The sequence below is a fragment of the Hypomesus transpacificus genome, chromosome 9, assembly GCF_021917145.1.
Source record: "Hypomesus transpacificus isolate Combined female chromosome 9, fHypTra1, whole genome shotgun sequence".
Classification (NCBI taxonomy): domain Eukaryota; kingdom Metazoa; phylum Chordata; class Actinopteri; order Osmeriformes; family Osmeridae; genus Hypomesus; species Hypomesus transpacificus.
This window is the reverse complement of record NC_061068.1, coordinates 9,047,338-9,068,492: the sequence shown is the minus strand read 5'-3', so window position 1 is coordinate 9,068,492 and position 21,155 is coordinate 9,047,338. Positions and strand designations below refer to the sequence as shown.

Genomic DNA, 21,155 nt, shown 5'->3' with positions numbered 1-21,155 from the left:
TGTGTAAATGTGTATGAGTGCCCATATATCAGAGGAAAATTGCCAGCTGTGATAGCTAGAAGAAGTATCACATCACTCGGGTGTGCTAACAGCTGCCAACATCCTAAACACAAACACTCGTGTGCACACACAAACACAAAATAAGCCTGTCACCTTCATCTTACCATCAGTGCCTTCTCATTCAGTTAGTGCCAAAACAGACCTGTTTGCTTTCAAAACACACTCCACCACCACGATAAATGCCATGGCAACGCAGGCCTTAGTCGCTGAGCTGGTTAAAACCTTTCCACACATTAACAATTACAGTCATCCCAACCGGCCAAGTCACTGCAGCTATCAAATATAAAATACCAGATGGAGTAACAAAGACGATTAATTCCTTCAACAAACTGCTTCATTGAGAGCCACGGGTGAGAGTTTGCTCTACCTTTAGATAAGACACTTCCTTGACAACCTGTGCAGTCAGGCCTGACAGAGAGGCAGGGAACTGCATGGAACGCTTCATGTGAACGAGAGGCAGAGATAAGAGGTCATTGTTGAAGACTGGTTGTCTTAATGCAACTCCAGAACGTGTCATGGTCTGGTTCACTTGGGCTGTTACGTGCATCCCTGAGGTGGTCCCTGAGGTGGGACCAAGTCCAACAGTATCTGAAGTTCTGATTCTGATTGAAGAGTTTGCCTCTTAGGTCACCTTATAGGTTAGACTGAAGGTGCCAAATCATCCACAGTAGGGTTGAAATTAGCTAAGATAGGTGATCAAAAGGGAAATGTTTGGCTCCTTTAAGCACAGTGAGTCTGTGAATAGTGGGCAGAAGAGAGCAAGAAGTCTGGTCAGGAACCACTAAACCACACAGCTCAGATCCTGGCTCTTTCTGGCAGCGTCGGCATCATTGTCTATCTGGAATCCCAGTAGATCCAGAGATGGCCTAAATTTAGACATATGCCATACTGTGAGCTGAAAACTCATATAGCATGAATGCCAATCTCTTGAATTATCCAGTCCCCTGAAATGTTGGAGGAGATCTATCAAAGTTGTACCCAGCAGTGCCTATACATTAAATATTTACCAGGCTGTCCTGCACAAATCTGAAGGACTGGTTTGTATCTGCTCTGGTCCTCTGGACAAATGGGAGGGAAATTATGTTATGTCTTCATTTTACGCTTTCAGTTACGTAAAATGTTCCTCACACCATCCCTCCATTCTGTGCCAGAGAAGATACTTAAGAAAGACCCATGTGCACAAGACAATAAGCAACCAATAAACACTATGTTCTATCCACAGTGTATTGACAGGGCCACACTGTTATCACACATACTAACACACAGGTTGTACTGAAGTTGCCCTCACAGATTCAGCATAAACAGTTCCAAACAGATGAGTCAGACATTTATCTCTTCTCTTTCTTCTTCTTTCCTTTCATCCAGAAGGTTAGTTTAATGCCTCCATCATCCTCTAATGTCAGGTTCATCCCTTTACTGCTTACAAACACTGTCATTCAGTTTCCTGTCTATCATTTAATTTCCTGTCCATAAGCAAAGAAACAACAGAGAGGAGAGGAAGAAAATCATTTGTTTTCCAAATAAATGTTTGCCTGCCACCTTGTGAAGCTCAACTTGGGCATGGGTCCAACTATGCATTACTGTAACAGACAAACCGACAGACACATACTGTTGATATACTTAAATACAACCAGAGTAATGGCTCATATGTCTGTCTGTGTGTGTGTGTGTGTGTGTGTGAGTGTGTGTGTGTGTCTGTGTGTGTGTGTTGAGATTGAACAAACTCATTTCAGGATGATAAAAAAGCGAGTGAGACAATGAGACAGTGAGACAGTGAGACAGTGGGACAGTGGGACGGTGGGACAGTGATACAGTGTCTTGGTTTTTCTTATACTCTTGCTCTCATTTCCTCTCTGAGTCAGGATCAAGTGATTAGTCCACTGTCACTCAGAGTTAAATCAGCGGGAGGTGAAATCTTAAGAGGATGACTTGTGAATTTTCATGCGGTCTCTTGCTGACTGAAATTGGGGAACTTTACGGTTGAGAAGTATCTTTATCTACAGTGTCTTCCAGCCTCCTAGCTTCATTCACTGTGTGAATATACTGTTTACGTATGTGTGTGTAGTCTCACTGTTTGGGCTGTTTTGGAAGTAGCAGCAGCACCAAGTGTTAGCTCTGCCTTTCAGTCTCTCGACCCCTGCTCACTTCCTGCCTAGCAGGAAATGCGTTACGCTGCTCAGACCCACCCTTCCTGTTCTTTGTGCTGACTCGGAAATATAGTGTTACAAGCAACCACCACAGCTCAGATGTGGTCCCCTTAAGGATCTTCTTTACAAACTCTGATCTTGTAATTCAAACTCTCATGTCCTTTCACAATCGCTCTCTATTTCTCCTTTTCTTAAACCTCATCGCACTCACCTCCCTCTTATATCTCCCTCTCTCTCTAATCATCTCTATATTATGAACTCACATTACGCTACAACATGCAACTAGTACTGCGCAGAACCAATTGCATCACGATGTATGGCTTCCAGTCTATGAAGCAGACAGTTTCCAGATCAACACCAAAAGCCACAAAGCGCCCCCCCCCCCCCCCCCCCCCCCCAATAACAAGGGTTCCTCTGCTTCGCCCGTCTCAGGATTTCCCATCCACAACCCCCAAGTCTTGTCCTAAACCACACAGACGTGGCCCACAGACCCAGAGCACCAGGACACACTGGCTCTATGGCAACACCAGGACACATGTGGCTACATGGTACAGGCTTGTGATTCGATTATGGGACCATGCACCAAACCTTCTGGGAGAGATAGGGAGACCTGTATTTAGTGACTAAGGGCTGGAGGGTTGAGATGGTGTACTTTCCCTGGCAGGATGGGTCTCTCCCTGCTGGTCATTATTCAAACAGGAGTAGGAAGGCCAGAGCTTTGTTCATCCTGATTGTCAGAAGTAGCACTAGGCTGTGCTGATAAGCTTTGTGTGTGTATGTGTGTGTGCATCCATGTGTGTGTGAATCTGTCAGCCTAGGAGGTGAAAGCCAATTGCACATCAGCACTTTGGGAAATTGACATTAATCTATTACCGAAAGTATAAACTATGACATGGATTGTGAATTAAAGTCCAGAATAGCATGCCTCTGTGTCTGTACATTAGCGTCTATGTGTATGGTAGGAAAAAGTTGAACACAACACTGAGGTACTGTAAGAGAAGTACTAAAACCACAGTCAGTGTAGAAAACAGGAAATCTGAATGTTGAAGCTAGCAGGAGGGTGGTAGGCTGGCAGTATTGGGCCATGCACAGCCATTTGCCTCGATTTGGATTTACAGCAACTCCCAGACGTTTACAAGCAGAGTGACTGATTAGAGGATATAAGTTGGATCAATGTCCATTCTCCCTACTTTCGAGGCAGAACCTTGATACTCTTAACTCTGGTTCTGTAGCTGGAACAATGTAAATCCTAGACCAGCACAGCCAGCTGAATTCATCAAAACATGCTGAAAGCTTCCACACTGCTTATTTCACAACCCCATCCACTACCAGTTGACTGGGCAAGCTCAGATGTGCCAAACGTGGGCACTGAGGCATAGACTGGCATGCAAAGAAGAAGGTGTGTTTGAAAGGGGGGCAGACAATCAGACAGACAAACCCACTCTCATTTAAACTTAGACTCTGGTTGTGCTCAGCAGCACTTTATCCACCCCTTGCCCCCACCCAGAACAGCTTTCGCTTCCTGTTTATTTTCAAATGGGGTGGAAACATACTGTGTGTATTTTCCTCTCTATCCTCCTCTCTTTCTCTCTCTCTCTCTCTCTCTCTCTCTCTCTCTCTCTCTCTCTCTCTCTCTCTCTCTCTCTCTCTCTCCATAATTCTCCCCGTTCTGTCTTTTATTTTTGCTTGATTTCTGATGCTCTCACTTTCTCTCTCACTCTCTCTCTGCTGTCTATCTTTCTTTCCTCTATGTCCCTCCCTAACCCTATGTGTTTTTATCCTCTCTCCCATTCCTACAGTATCTCATCCCTTCTTCCCTCCATCCATCTTTATCTGGGTGATACAAAGACTCCTAAGTAGCTCACTTCTCAGCAGCGCTGGGCTGGGTCAAACTGAGACGCCCACCTCACACACACACATACACACAGACACACTCCAGACTTTTGCATCTAGCCTCAGTCACTCATATTCATGACATTTCGCCATTAGATGTGTGTTACGTGTACGTTTTTATTGAAAGAATCTGCAAATTAATCTGACTGCACCTTCTATGCTCCGAATAGGCTTAGCTTCAATTTAACAAAGCTGTTTGGTTTATTCGCAAACCTAAGAATTAGAGTACAGGCTAGCATAACCCACCATCATTAGTGGGCTATTTCTGACAGGAATGTTGGACACCAGTTATATATTAGTCATAATGACAGTGTAATCCTGGGTAGGGTCCTTCAACTCTCATGAAGTACACATATACACACACAAGCACACACACACGCCGGCTTCTTACTAGTGCTATTTGTTCTCTGCTGGAGAAAGGGTTAATTTGGTGTTTTCTCTCCTGCTCTCCCTCTCTCTCTCTCTCTCTCTCTCTCTCTCTCTCTCTCTCTCTCTCTCTCTCTCTCTCTCTCCTCTCTCTCTCTCTCTCTCTCTCTCTGTGTCTCTCTTTCTCTCACTCTCTCGCTCTCTTCCCCATCTAAAAGGGCTCTCAGTGTGGGAGAGAGCAACAAACTGAGGCCTCACAGAGAAACCACATAATTACAAATCACAATAAAGCCCTCAGTGCTGTGTCCTTGCCAGCCAGAAGCTCAGCTGCATCCAGCTATGCTACTGCTCCAGAGACCCCCCCCCCCCCCCCCCCCCTTCTCGATCTCCCTCTATCTCAATCTCGTTTTCTCCAGAACCACAGAACTGCATGCATTCGTCCTCTTTTATGCAACTATCCCTCTCTTTTTTCTCTGTCATTCACTTGCATCCCTCTGTTCTCCCTCTCTACTATTCTCTACAATCTGCTGTCTCTCTTCTTCTATCTCTCTACCCTCCCCCTCGCCTCTCTTTCTCTCCCATGTCCTCTCAAGTCGAGCCAAGGCTGGTGTCTCTGCATATCTGTGGCCAATGCCAGATTACTGGCCATATGGGGCTCATTGGACTCAATCTAACTAGGCTCAGTCCTGCTATAAGACTCAGAGCTTTTTAAAATCAAATGGATGAATAGTGGTGTTCACCTATTATTATTCTTAATACTACTATTACTATACCATTCCTCTTATCTCCTGTAATCCTCTCTTCTCCTCCCCTCAAGTATACCCATGCTTCCCACCACCAGCTAATCCCAGCCCTTGTTTTCTTACCCACGCCAAATGAAGTGGTGTTTACGTAATCAACCCATGAAGCAGCAGATACACTCCTCATCTCTCTGTTGCTATCCTATTGGACTGGAGCAGGCCAGTGATCTGTTCTCTAATCACAATCTTCACTGTCCTCACCAGCACACAGGCCATATTAGGGGAACACAAACCCAGGAGAGTGAATGTATAGTTAGACACACACACACACACACACATACATAGATACTCTGCTGTGACATGACTTATTGAGGCCGCAGGGTAGTCCACTACAGAAAGCACATGGAACTAGAAAACCTCTAAATCCACCTTATCAGGACCTTATCAGTCCTGTACACAGCCACACTCAACATCTCAAACTGGTTCCACCTGTATTCACAGAACACACACACACACACACACACATACACACAATTACCTAGTGTCTAGCACACTGCCAAAGACTCCTTGTCCTCAAAGAGCCTTTATGCTGTCTTTACTCTAACCTGTTGTTTCAATCATTTCGCAGGAACTCCAACTGAACCAAGCTGCGTCATTAGAGTCCCTTTCACAAACATGCAAGCACATGCTTCAGGATTTTAGGAGAGTCTCTTTATGCCTTGAAGGGAAGGTCCTGCAAGAATTCAGCTTCATTAGCCTGGAGGCCAGACAGTGTATTAGGTCAGACAGTATTATAGCCTTAATCCAAAGGTGAGCCTCTAGGACAGGGGCCCCCAAACTTCTTTCTGCGAGGGCCAGAACATGTTTCCTTTCTTTAATGGTGGCCCGTGTCGGTCTGTAAATCAGTGGCAACAGAGTTTTGAAGAAACATTATTGTCCTTGCTTGAGGCCAGAAAGACGATGATCAATATAAATGAAATCAATTATCTCCTACAAAAACACATTTTCATCATGGGTATGGCTTTGAGACATACAACTTCAAACACTGCCTCACTCATTTATGGCAGCACAAACTTTATTTATTGCGGTGATTCAGTTTGTTACATAGGGCTAATCAGTTCTGATAACCTTCTGATGAAAAGGATATGCTAATACAAGTTGTTTTAGCCAAGACAGTGCTAGGTAGCTGAGTTTTAATTACAAATTGTCTCTGCTACACTATTTAGATGTGTATCTTATGACTCACTACTCCCACTTCCTAACAATCCCAATGACCTACCCTTTTTTACGTATTATACTCTCATACTTGGAGAAGCCATGGAATACCACCTGAGGTGGCATGAGCATAAATATCAACAGGCGTGCTTCTTGACAGCTGTGGGAGTAAGAGTGTTAGCAAAAGTAATCTGTGCCCTCAGCAGCCAGCCATTCATAAAGTAAAGTTGAAGTGTAACAGATGGATCTTCTCCAATTGCAATAAGAGTTCAATTACGCGAACAGCAGTTAGCAGGTAGCAGTCAGTATCAGACAGACGAAGCTACACCCCTGGTTGGACCCAGACACATGGGGTCACCCAAGGAGCTACCGAAACAAGACTGTTAGATTACATTTCCACGCTTGTTACCTTAAATTCAATCCAGAACAGTAATTGAAGTCTGAATGGTGAGCAGCACTCAGGTGAGACTCAAACCCTCATGTGTTCTTCTGGTACCGGTGGATATTCTAAATACTGAACTCATTGAATAATTGGGTTAACTGTGATTTGAGGCGTGGTTAATGAGACTGGCTGACCAGTGGGGGGCATAGAAAGGCTGCCTGAGCACTACATCATCCTGTCCAGCAATGTGTGTGTGCTTCTTTCATGGCTGCTCTTTGACTTGATTGTGAGAGAACAGCTAAGTGTTCCCTGTAGCCATGGCCAGACAATACAGTGTCCTGTCCTCCTACACATATTACGTAAGATGACCTACTGAAATGATGAGGAACAAGCTAAAGGAGTTGCTAGCCTTGAGTCAGGTCACTGTGGTTCACAACACAGCACATCAGGCACATAGGCACAACAGGGCCATAAGACACATCAAACACTCTCACATAGTGCTGTGCGAGGCGAAACACTCCTTTTCTGGGCATTTTGTAAATCAGTCACTCAAAAACTTAGAAGAGGTACAGGCTGTAGCAGGTCGAGGTAGGGTTGTGGGCCGTGGAACACATGTATCCTTATAACCTCTCTACTGTACTTCAGTCAACCTCCTCATCAATCTCTTTCTACACTCTCATTCTGCTTGCTCTAATTGGCTTTGGGACGCAGGGTCAGGAGTGAAAGGAGGAAAAAAAGGAGGAAAAGTCAAGGTCATGGTGTGTGCAAGTTATTTTGTATGTGTATGTGTGAGAAAGAGAGAGAGAGAGAGAGAGAGAGAGAGAGAGAGAGAGAGAGAGAGAGAGAGAGCTGTACAAAGACAACAAGAGGAAAAGAAAGATGCAGAGGATTGGAAAACAATAGTGATAAGGAGAGGGAGAGTGTGAGAGTCAAAAAGAGAGTGTAGTATGTCTGTTGTAAGGAAGGCTACTGTTATATTTGGCCAGACTTTTGGTAGGCCACAGCTGCTCCTAACAGCCAGTGTGACAGAAGCCTCAGCTGGGGAAATAAGGATAATTGCAAAGTGAAGCATGACCTTGTGCCCTGCTCAAACTGGTTGAAAAGTTTAGTTACAATAGATACTGATTAATTTGGAACCACATGTTGTTCACAGTATTTTTTTAAATAGCTGCATTTAGTGTTAAACAAGCAGCTTGGCACACCAAGTAGACATCGCACTGCGCCTTTCAACTGTCCCTGTTTGGTGAATTTGACCTGACAACTGCAACCACAAAACATCTCTTTAACTATTGTATTGCCATGCAAATAGTGGTTGTGAAACAACAAAGAGAGTGAATAGACAGATAGATCACAACACTACTGTGTTGTGGTCTATCTGTAGACATCTGGATAAACGGGTGGCCGACACTTGCGCAGAATCTTCAGTAAGATAACTTATAACTATGATTCATGGTGTGATTCATGGTGTGATTCAAGGTGTGATTCATGGTGTGATTCATGGTGTGATTCATGGTGTAATTCATGGTGTAATTCATGGTGTGATTCATGGTGTAATTCATGGTGTAATTCATGGTGGAGAAGGAGATCCAATGACATGGCAGTGTTGGTCAAATTTCAAAGGACCTTGGATATTGGGAACAGATAAAGTGATTCTTCAGGGAACATGTCTCTGTTGCGACCTCTTCACCTAGTATCTATGGCTACTGAGGGCTGCATCAGGTTTCAGTTCAAACACAAAAACCCTGAGCTGTCTAGGTCCATAAAGAGGTGAAGGGGGAGGGGAAGGGGCAGGTGAGCCCACACTAAGAGCACTAATACAGCACTACACCCCTCCTCTCTCTTGTCCCAGACTCTGTCTGAGTGGCACTGACTACAACTCCTTTGAGAGCCCCCTGCCAGCCAGCATGTGTGATTAAAGCCATCCTGGGAGGACAGATAATCGAGGTTGATAAGGACACAGCAGCAGGGTCAGCCTCCCTTTCTCTTCCCCTCGGGTAACTACACATCCCTATTCTGCATCTCCTCAGCAAACGAATCACCTCCCGATTCATGCTTCTGCCAATGTAAGGTATAAATATTGGAGGTGTGGCTATGTGTAGAGATGAGGAGGGGCCATAGTGAGTGGAGGAAATAAGGAGAGGCACCTCAGAGAGATGCTTGTCCTCTCCAGCCTCTTGAGCCCAGATGCAGAGTAGTTGTTGACCGCATGGTCAGGTGACACTCTGGCCTCAATTCACAGACCGTGTGTGAGGAACTCCAACGCTCTGGATCACTAGCATCAGCCACCTACCCACCCACCCGACACATCGTTCAACCATACAACACACACACACACACACACACACACACACACGTGCAAATACAGACACACACACACCTTCTTAAATATACAAATACACACACCTGATATAGAGCAGCCCTGCCCTGGCTGGAACACATGGGCCAGGGATCTCTCCATGGGGCCTCCCACACAGCACTGCTGTTTTACCAGCTGCTTTTATGGGGTGGAAAACAAAATAGCTAAGTACAAAAAGTCATTCTGGTCCCACATTCTTCCCAAAACATTTTCATAGCCTGAGGTGGGTGAAGGGCAGGGGGCTTTTAACAACACGATTAAGCACCAATTATGAAACTCACAATTGTATGAGCTGTTTTACTGTTATTAGAGGCCTCACTTATCTCAAATACTATTCTGGGCTAGTAACAAACTTCATTGTTGTGATATGTACTTGTATAAGAGAGGCTACTTCTGCAATGTGAAAACTGTGACAGAGATTGGCAGCGACACATTGAAACACTGGTGCTTCTTCCAGGAAATACACCATTCATTCACAAGGCAGCAAAGGGTGGGGGGTGAAACAATGAATGTGAAAGGCCATGGCAGAGGCAAGCAGCTTTCCCCTGCCCTCCAGGGTCAACAAGTCAGTGAGTTTTTCCAGCTGTGTGTCTGGGCCACTGACCTGAAACAGTGCTCACAGATTTAGGCACATAACTAGCTAGCTAAAAAAGGAACAGAAGATAAGAGATATATGAGAGCAGAAGCGGACACATCCCCCAACTTAAGTATGAGCTTGAAATATGTCTGGGAATGGTAACCAGCCAATATGTAACCCTACAGTCAAATCAGCCAAATGACACAGGATGGGTGTGCTAACTTCCTGAGCCAGCCGAACAAAGGATTAGCATCTAGTTCTGTTTTAGTTGTTACAGCAGCCAGCCCAAAAAGGAAGTGAGAGGTTAGGGGGGAGGGGGTGATGGTTGAAACAGGAAATTACATCAACCCTCTGTTGACATGGCAATAGACTATTCAAATGGAGAAAGGCAGGGCAGCATAGGATCTCAACTTTAGATAACCAAGAACATAATATATTTAAATAAAAAGAGAAAAAGTACCTATCATCTCTAGGTAACCTAATATTGTGCCTTTGGTTATCAACATCTGCACCAGGCAGTCTTTCCACCAATCCTAATCAAAGGGTTTAGAAGAGCCAGGGAAGAGAAACATGAGTTGCTTGAGCACATGGTTGGAAGATTAATTTCCTCTCCATATTTGCAACCATGAAATAGTCTGGTATCCAGGGAGGGTGTAAGGGCAGGCAGCTAGCTCAGATTCATTTTGTTTTGACGTAGGAAGTTATTTGTCGGCAGGAATTCCCTATTCCATTTCAATCAAAACGTCTCATTTTGAGGACAGTAATTTGATTTACTGCAGCCTATTTTTTGCATTTTTATTAACAATGAAGTAATCTAGCAGGATAGGTGTATAGAATGTATTTGTGTGTGTGTGTGTATTCATCCAAATGTCAAACTGGATAGGTATGGCTCTTGTCAGTGCTTATCTACAGCCATGCAATTCTATCACAACAAATCTACCTTTCAATTACAGTCTTGGCATCTGCAGTCTTTAGCTAAACCTGTGGTGGCCTGGCCCAAGTTTTAACAGATGAAACACAAAAGAGATGGAGAAATGACGCGTTGCTACGGTACATTCATAGAGAACACTAAATGTCATTGTGAACAGCTAACAAAAACTAAGAGACACTTATACAGTGATAATATACCTGTACCTTGCAGGTTAGAATACAAACAGGCCATGCACCACAGGGTCAGCAGAGAGGACTAAAGGCAGCTCCACCCTATCTCTTTAAGAGAAAACTACGCCTTCTTCCTGTCTGGCTTCTAACAGGCTGACTACTGTATCTCCAAACTCACACTCTCAGCCTGCAGTGCTCCTCAGCTCAATAGAGCAGAGCCATCAAGCTAGAGAAGCTTCAAAACAAAAGTCCTCTGACAGGGAGATCGGAGAGAGAAGGCATGTTTCAAGAACACAGATACACACATGAAAGGGCCCTAGTAATCATCATGTCCAAGGGGGAAGGAAGAGAGGGAGAGATTTGGAGAGACGAGGGGTTAGCTGTTAACAATGGAAAGCAGTGAGGGAAATGTGTTGAGCAAAGCCCCTCCACATAACACAGTCCTTGGACTTGAAGAGTTAAACACTGTTCCATCTCTAGACCAAACCCTGCCGGGCTCGTCTCCTACCACACCTTTTCCTCTCCCACTCTCTTTTTTCAACTTCCCCCCAGCCCACACACATCTTTAATCCTGATGTCCTCGAGGTAGTGAGGTTGTGACGCTTCAACTCCGACCCTGCCATTCATATCTGACCTTTCGGCTCTCTGGGTGGTGGGGAAGAAGGGGGGGGGGGGGGGGGTGGGGGGGGGGGGGGGGGGGGGGGGGGGGGGGGGGGGGGGGGGGGGGGGGGGGGGGGGGGGGAATTGACATCAGAGTGCAGAACCTGCCATTTTGGGATCGGTCTCTGCTCTTCTTCACATCCAGATTTGGAGAGGCAGAGCGACTGTACAGAGAATGTGTCCGCGAAGGAAGCCAAGAGCACGTCACCATTGTAGAGCTTCAGCTGCAGGTCGGCAGGATAACCCCTCAAGAAGGGGCATGTGAAACAACCACTGTGACAGGAGGGTCTGATGATGTCACGGGTGGACTTGAGGTAAACCTGGAGATGGACAAGCTGATGAATGGCCAACTTGGAGTAATGCTGGGGGGTTGGGTTAACCGTTGGGGACTTGGGCAATGGTTTAAAGTGGTTTGTGTGTATATGTACGAGTGTGGGGGAGGGGGGAGATGTAATTGAAAAAGGTTTCTGTAGACCTTGGGGCACAAAATGACAGAATGAGGAAGAACAGGGTAGCTGTATTATGTATGGCTAAATCTGGACCCAAGTGCTTGTGTTAATACATGTGTATTGTCCCTTCTTAAATAAAATAAACATGCATTTGTGATGCTTAGAGTGAAAATCTCTTCCCCTCTTTATTTCTTTTTATCTCTCTCACACACACATACTGCAAATACTGTACCAACAGCTTGCAGAATCCCAATATTCTGTACATCTCACTTTCCTCCAACACTATCAGAGGTAGAAAGGTTTCTGCCAAATGGGCCTTCTTTCCTTGCCTACTACTGATGGTACTACTACTACAACTGCTGCTAATGCTACTAATGCTACTTCTACTACACACAACACAACAACTGAAAAAGGGGAAAGAAGCCACTTGGACAGAAAAGATGAGATCAGGAATTAACCAGGAACAATAGACAGCTGTGTGAGAGAGAGACAGAGAGAGACAGAGAGAGAGAGAGAGAGAGAGAGAGAGAGAGAGAGACAGACAGAGAGAGACAGAGAGAGACAGACAGACAGACAGACAAACAAACAGACAGACAGAAAATAGAGTCTGACTCGTTTTGAGGCTAAATATTCACTGTGGGTGATGTGTGGTGCCACAGGTGGGCTCTCAGATGTCAGTGTGACACCTTCACACACACACACACACACACACACACACGTGTGTCAGCGGGAAAGGTCAACCTGACCCTGTACATCTAGAGAAGCCAGGCACTGGATAATCGTTGTACTGTAATTAAAGCAGTATTATGAAAGCTGCTATGATGATGGGGGAACACTCTTGAATGGTTTATCATGGCCACTCTGACAGCAGGTTATGGAACATGTCTCCTAAGGTAAATGCCTCACTACACCAATTCCACTGTATTATTATGATTAGTATTATTATTATCAATTCAACCTTCATCATTTCATAGGAAAATGTAATCTTGGCTGCCCCGGGGGATATAACATGGAGGGTTCAGTAACCACCAATACGTTATTCAGGGTCAGAATGAAATCCCCTTTCCAGTAAAAGTAAGGAACGGTTTAACAGATGAAACAGGTGACTGCAGCCTAAGGTCAAGGAGAGGTCAGCAACCATGCTGATATACGTAGATTGGAGCTTATGTCACACAGTTGATCAAGTTTAAATCTCAGCTCTGTGAATCTCAGTCATTTGCGGTCCCTTTTCTCTCTGACGAAGAGTACTGATCTCACAATATCAGAAACAGACTCAATCAGAGAAAATGTATAAATAAATAAAGGCAACCACTTGTTCTTCAATAAGCCACCACAAGACATTCCCGGCGCAAATATGTCAAGTTGTTCGCTTCAGATCATTCCAGGCCTACAAACATGATCCAATATTTGTCATTTCTTTAGCTTTATTATCCCAGGGACAAAATACACAAAAACAAACAATCACAAAAAGAACAATTAAGTCCTTCAAGAACAACTATAGTCTATGAAAAAGTGAGAACGGGGATATGGCTACTGTGCCGGACAAAACGTGACATTGAGGTTCCATTGACCATCATTTCATTACATAGCAATACCCATACGGTTAAAGAAGAACTTCTATGTGGTTACACTTCATTACGGTTACAAGTGATTATACAATAGTTAAACTTGGGTGTGATTGGGTTTTCCAGGGGTAAGTGGATGTTAAGTTAGCACAGATGTTGCTTTAGTAACACCACCTTCAACTGTGCCTTTACAAAAACATTCTTACATTTTTGTGAAATCCGAATCCACTAACACTTAATACCATTGAATTACATAACAATTACTATGTACCTACAAGGTTTTTACTATAGGTATTGTTATATAATTACATGGTAGTTCATGTAACCTTAATGTAAAGTGGTGTTACTATGTGGGGAACTAGCTGCCAGTGGGGAGGGGCAAGGGGGGAGGGTGGGAGAGGGGTGCAGACCATATAGAAAAGTGAGTCTGACTTTGAGCCCTGAATCTTTAATGGTTGTAATGAGTTGAGCATTCAGAGGCTTTCATAAATCTGTCAAACTCAAGAACATTCTAAGATGTCTTTATGCACAGTGGGTGGCTAACTCAAGCAGAGTTCACAGAAATAGAATGTGACTGTGCATGGAAGTGAGGGTGAGATGTCATGCAAGCAGATTGCTCAAGGTTGGCAAACCTGCATACCTGTAGAACATTAGTCAGTTTTGTTTTAAGCAATATTTTTTGAAAAGTTTAACCTTCATGGTAATGTGGACTGATTTCCAAGTATTTCTGAGTCACTGCGTTTCTCCCGGAATTCTAAGGTTCACCAATTCAGTTCTGATTGGTCGCTCTCTTTATTTACCCATATCAAGGTAAGTCAGCCTGGCCGTGTATGGCTGCTGGAACAATGTGCTGCAGGTCATTGACTCACATTAGTTACAGCAGGTGCTTTATCTAATGGTGGAGTTGAGGGCAGCCTCAATGCTAAACAGCTGGGCTTCAGATCTATTGCAACGTCCCTGATCACTGGGCTTCAGCAATCCAGGATCACTTCAACTGGAATAGACACGCTCTAGTTCCATCAACTTGGCCAGGCTAAAGTGTGAAATGTGGGGTATTCTGTCCTGATTCCTCAGACACTGCGATGATGTGTATAGGAAGGGTAAGAGTGTAGATTGAAGCAGGTTTGGTGTCATATGTCTGCCTTGAGGTTAGGAAAATCCCAACTTGTTTGTGTGACATTGTGCTTACACTCTCTCTATCTATACACATTAGCAACAGGGTTCTCTGAAAGCATTTGTTTTCCAAATACCAATACAATACTTAAAGGCTTCTATAAACAGACCTTCAGCTTTAAAACCATCAAGCTCTTATTGTAAACGTTCTTCAATGGGTAATGTGCTCTTTACCGTTCTACTGTTTGGGACACTTAAGACTAAAACAGCCTTAGGCAAAACTGTCTTCCACAACACTGGCCTGATTTTCTTAGAAGGCACTGCAATGTATTGCAATATGTCTGTACATCCTCACCCTAAGCAGGTATTGAATTGGACCAGAATGCACCACCATGGGTTTTGTATCATCTCAGGAAAACAACAACCGTTCTTTCATTTCAAATGACTATAACCAACATAGCTGCCATGTTGGATGCAAAACCAACCAGACAGATAAGGAGGAAGATGTGTGAGAAATCCTTTGCCAGTAGTCTGACTCAAATAGGGTGCACTACATCATTATTTAGATTATAACGCTTTATATATCCATACAATTATAGTTCCCAATCTACACAATATTTTTGTGCATTCATTATTTGCCAACATGCTGTTAATATATGGATATTAATGCCTCAGACCAGTTGTGTGTATGTGTATACAGAGGAGTCGAATCGTACAGATATGTCCACCTCAAACTGTGAAACTTAGGAACAAAAAAACTTCAGAATAGGGTAAATAAACAAGTGTGTCAGATTGAGGCACCAGGTCAGAGAAGGGTAGGAATTACATGTTGTTCAGTGTCAGATGTGAAAAGAAGCCATTGAAAGTGTGCTTGCTGTTAATGAACACCTGAGCCCCAAGCCACAGTTACAGTATGAATTCCTTTCTGTTGCATTAACCTGGTTGTGGGAAGTGTTTTGCTAACAAGGACTGGAATATTAAAAATCATGTTTTGACATGTTGTTACTAAGAGGGTAATTGTTTTGTAGTTAGCATAGCATTACAGGTAAATTGATTTGTGATATAATTTTTTTCTTCGTAAAAAATTCTAATCTGCAATGGAAAAATTGCAATAAAACTGTCACTTTTGACATAGTATCCACTTGTTTGAATAACTCCCTGATAGAGCTGAGGCTGGAGCAGTGAAGGTTCTTAAGTGAGGTTGATGTGTCTGGTTAGCCTTCTCTGCTTCCTAAAAGGACCCACTACTAACAACATTTTAGGACCAAGAGATTCATCATTTCCTTATGTCTCCCCCAAAATAGCAGCTAGGTCCATCCATTATCTCAGGCCCTACAGCCCCCTGCTCACGTGTGTGTGCTTCAGAGACAGAAGGAGGTTCAGATCAGAGACATGTACCACCAGCAGGCAGGTTGGTTCTTCCTGTTGTTTGGAAGAGAAGGGGTGAGGCTTTTCTCAGCTGTTCTGCATGTTTCCACGGCAGCAGATGGAAAAACTAAAAGGGCTTTCTTGGAGGCATGATGTAGCACCTCTGGAAGGATGTCACACTCCTCCTTCCACACTCACAGTCTGAAGGCACTCACAACTTCAAACTCCCAGACAGAAAATCTATGCTAAATAGTATGCCGTGAAGAGTTTTTCTCATTATTATGTTATTTAGCAATAAACCAGTTATAAACCAGTATCTCACAGTCACTAAGCATAAAGATTGATTAGAAGGATTCAAATAATCGTATATGGATCTAACCCCACACACACACTGTAATAGTGGATATGATTTGTCTTACACCCGTGGCAAATAGCACAGAGACGTTTTGATTGAATGGTTAATCAGAATCAGAATTGTGTTTAATTGCCAAGTGTTCACAAACAAGGAATTTACTTTGGTGGGCAGGTGCATTAACATATTGAATCCTAAGATCTTAAAGTGTGTGTGCTATCCTTACATATACAATATAAAAAAATGTATGTAGAAAAATGTACAACAACATACTGACATACAACATACTATACAATATAAAATAAAACTACAATATACTATAACAACTAATATGAGAGTGCAGTGTCAGTTTGGGGCCTTGATAATAAGGCTAGTTGCGGAAGGAAATAAACTGTTCTTATGGCATGAGGTTTTGGTCATGATGCACCGCAGCCTTCTAATGTACTTTAAAGTAAGCGTGTGTGTGTGTCTGTGTCTGTGTGTGTGTGTGTGTGTGTGTGTGTGTGTGTGTGTGTGTGTGTGTGTGTGTGTGTGTGTGTGTGTGTGTGTGTGTGTGTGTGTGTGTGTCACAATAAGTTCTGAAAATAGAAAACCAACCTCAGATTGCTGTCAAACAAGGGGCCAGTCCTTCAGGCCTTTCATTATCACCTGGCCAGCAAGCCAATGATTAACAATTTCCTAAGACATTACAGATCATACATAACGTGACTGTTGGTGAGCTGGCTGAGAGGTAAAGAGTTGGCCAAGGGCATGAATCTATGTGTATTGATAATAATAGGATTCAAATACTCAAAATGCAGTTAACCACAGGCCACCTGTTGTCTAATTACAAAACAAAGCTCCAGAATGTTTTCTTATCTAACTTGGCTGGGTTTCGGTATGAAGCTCTTCACGGTAAGAGCTTTTTAGGAGCGTTCTATGAAGCTTCTTAACAAATCTGGGAAATCCGGAGCCTCCCCAAAAGTTTCACTAGCCCCCCCCCAAAAAAATCATATATATATATGTATTTTAAATCAAAATGTGTTAATTTATCTTCCTAAAACCCACTAAAGGACACTATTTAAAAGGATATTGTCAAAAAATTATTCTGGGAGAACATGCCCCCAGACCCCCCTAGTTTTGCTGGGTCACAGGAAAAATAATAGTTTTGATCTGGGGGCTTAGCCCCCCCAAAAGTGGGAACCTAGATTCACCCCTGGTCATAAGATTCTTTCCAACCTTCAACATTTGTCTAAACTGAGCAGGGTATTTTGTTTTGGTGTCCAGCATGTGTTATTTAGGTTCTAGTGTAATCAAAACATTCCATTACTCAAACAGTGTTAGAATGAGGGCAAAGTACACTGGGAACAACACTAACCGTCTCAGGGGCATAGAGTGTGGACCAAACCTTTGCCCTGGCACATGAGAGTGTGACCAAATGACTCATGCCAGTCTATTGATCATGATATGCACAAACTGGGGAACTGGTTGGTTTAAAAACTGGTCATGCAAAAACACACACCTACACGCGTGCACGCACGCCCGCACACAATGCATTAAAAACTAACGTGGTTGCTGATAGATTTTTCTAACATGTTAGGTAATCATCTACAAGCAATGGAACGGTTGGCTAGCTAGATACATTTGACTAATAAGACAACTTGAAACCAAAGGACGGAACTCAACACAAGTAGGCCTAGACCACAATAGGTGCTTAATTGCCTCAATCAATATCCATAATTACCTACAGGGCCACTTCAGGCTGAGAGAAGGCATATAAAGAGTTAATTAAACAGTTAAACCCAAAAGAATCCCAGAATCCCAATACGTTCACATTCTTTTCTTTGACTTGACACAATACATCAAATTCCAGTGGTGTGACCGTGGCGCACTCCAAAACATGTGCGGGCTCTGATTACAGTAGGAGTTGTGCTTGAGATGCATGTGAAGCTGTTGATGGAAACGTCTCCTAACACTAATCATTCTCCGTTTAAAATAGAAAACCTCTTGTGACAATTAAACAGTTCCTGTAGGCTAATATATCAACCGTAGCCTACCCCAACAACATTGTATTGCAACTATGTTGCTATAGTCACATAAAGTAGTCTATCACTAGACGATTGTAAAACCCTCGTGAAACATTGGAACATGAAGTTATCATTTTGAAATACATACCCAATAAGAGCAGTTTCACTTCTCTGGCCGCTTTGTCTCTATCATCTCGAAGGTTTTTGTCAATCATTTTGGACCTCTCGGCCGCGGCTTTATCTTCCTGACTCACTGTACAACCCATGGTTCCAAGTGCACGCTTCAGGACTGCTGCTTTTCGTAAAATATTACAGAGAAAAAATATCTTGGCGACACTGGTGTGCCTGGAAGCTTTTATTTAAAAATAAAAGCTGTCCCTAAGCACTGGAGTTGAGAAATGCTACTTCCCCTTTGATAAAATAGATTGTATATGTGAACATTAACGAGTAGCAAATGTCAGAACTATGACAATTTCCAATTAATTTTCAATGGATTTCAGCGTCCAAATTTCTGCTCTTCAGTTGAAAGCTTGCCAACAGGACAAATTAAACGCATCTGTTATAACAAGGTCAGGAACTATAAGGAACTTTTGCGGAAAATTGTCAGTAATTAATCCTTGTCAGCTTCGCAGGTAACACCAAAAGGGCCACGAACTTCAGCAAAAGTATTCCAGCTGTTAAAACTGAGCAGATCGGATTCCGATGCCAATGGCCTTTCAATTAAACCACATTCACACACCTAACTGTGGTGCAGTAATCGGTTATCTTCTATTTTCAAATGTTTTAATTGAGTCCTTTATAATGCACGATCGCCGTTATGCATTATGTCCGTTCGTATAGATTTATCACGTTCGAAGCCACACCCGTAAGTTCCTTGCTGCCCGACAAGCTGGAGACAGTTCTGTCACCTCCCAGCTCAGCAGCGCCAGCTCCGTGCAAAAACGCCCACTTCGCTTGCTTTATGGGAATTGTAGTCTAGTAGGATCGCGCTCAGTCCATCACGGGAGCAAAATGAAGGAACTAACGTTTCAGACATGTAAGTTACTGACCATATTTAAGGCAAACTTTCTTGAACTATATTTTTCTATATTGCCCTCATCTGTCTTCTTAAATGGCACCAATCTTTTATTAGCCTAAGCGTATGAAACTAGCCTATAACATCCAAACACATTCCATCAATTGTGGATTTCTGATGCCACCTTGTGGCTTCAGCAAGGTTACTGCTCATTTAAAATAAATAAATAAATACTCAGCCTACTGGTTTTAACAAATTTTCCTTTTTCAGATATTTGTGCTTTATGTATTCTACTGACTTTATTCCTAATGACCCACTATGTATAGAGACTATATAGTTAGGGATATTTAAACATTCACAACGTTTGATTTTTGGATTCCAATGTTTTGGTATATTAATTAAGTCCCAAATTTGCCAAACACCTGCACGCTGGGCTGCAACATTAACACAAATGCTGATAAAAGTGTATCATCAAACATACTACTTCCAGGAAAGCACTTCCCTCCTGAAAGAGATTGCGTTCAAGTTCATTTCAGAAAGATATGTCTTATGCTCTAATTAGCATGAATCAAAACTACAGAAATATTCATTTTGTTGTTCCATAACAATAATTGACAATGTTTATCACATAGTCTTTTTGTCTAATTTTACACAGGACAGATATAATATCTAATCTACAAAACAGTCTGAATTGTGTATACATGACAGTATGCATGCAGTTCTCATCCTCAGTCCCTCTTTAACAGCATTATGGGGTCATCTAATTGGGTGTAGATTTGTGTCTTTTGAAATACAAAACACATTTTTCAAAATTATTAACAAAGGACTGAGAAATGTTATTTGATATATTTATTGCAACATTGTTTTCAGTACACTTACTGCTCACAATGGTTTCAAATATAGAGAGATACATAAAAATAAAGACATCAATTATAGGGCAAAAGGGTTTAAAAGCACTTTTAAAATGATTACATTTATGTTTTTTAATCTGACTAAAACTGTACCTGCTATTTACATTATACAAACTAGATATGCATATAGATATAAAGGGTTTACAATTATATACATTATGTATAAATGCTGGTTAAAGTCAATATTTAATATGTTGTTATTCACTCATACAGATTTCAATAAATCACACAGGGAAATGAATCACACAGAGAAATGTGTTTGAGTTGCCAGTCATGGGAAGCATCCAATATCCCTTCCACAATGTCCTCCCTGAATGCTACTGTGGGGGGTTGTGTCAGTGTCAAGCAAATAACCATATTTCTGACACTGCAGCTTGTACGTTACAACTGCCCGTCGGACTTACATAACCACAGGGGGACATAACTGTATTATTATAAGAAAAACAGTGTGAAAATATATCACCTGAATTATTTTTTTCACCTTTAATAGAGAATACAATACATCCATTTTACACCATATACATTAATAACAGATTGTTAATTCCATGGTGACTGATACTGATGCTTTCCCCTGTACACTGGCACATGCAGACCAGCCATTTGTCTGAGAACATGATCAATTGTCAGAGGAGGTGTTGACAAGTTGGACGGAACAATGGCACAACACTCATACAACAGTACAGAACACCCCATAATGTGCACTTCCCCAAGTCTTCACAAAAACAATAGGGGATACAGGGAATGCAGTTCACAGTTGCTCCCACTCTGGTAGTCCTCAACACCAGCAACAGGGTGTTAAAAAAATGACCTGACCTACTGTGTAATTCACTACTGTTTGATGACACTATCAAAAGATTATTTACTTTTTTTCACTTTGAT

The 21,155-nt window shown here is 42.7% G+C and overlaps 1 protein-coding gene across 1 annotated transcript in view; it reads right to left on the bottom strand.

Annotated features, from left to right (window-relative positions):
* Positions 1-19,269, bottom strand: part of LOC124470909 (guanine nucleotide-binding protein G(i) subunit alpha-2) — a 44,983-nt gene extending 25,714 nt beyond the window's left edge. Inside the window, exon 1 of the mRNA XM_047025113.1 lies at positions 18,499-19,269. Within this exon, the coding sequence (XP_046881069.1) occupies positions 18,499-18,616 (118 nt within the window). The 5' untranslated portion in view covers positions 18,617-19,269. The remainder of the gene's footprint in view (positions 1-18,498) is intronic.
* Positions 19,270-21,155: the final 1,886 nt, after the last annotated feature.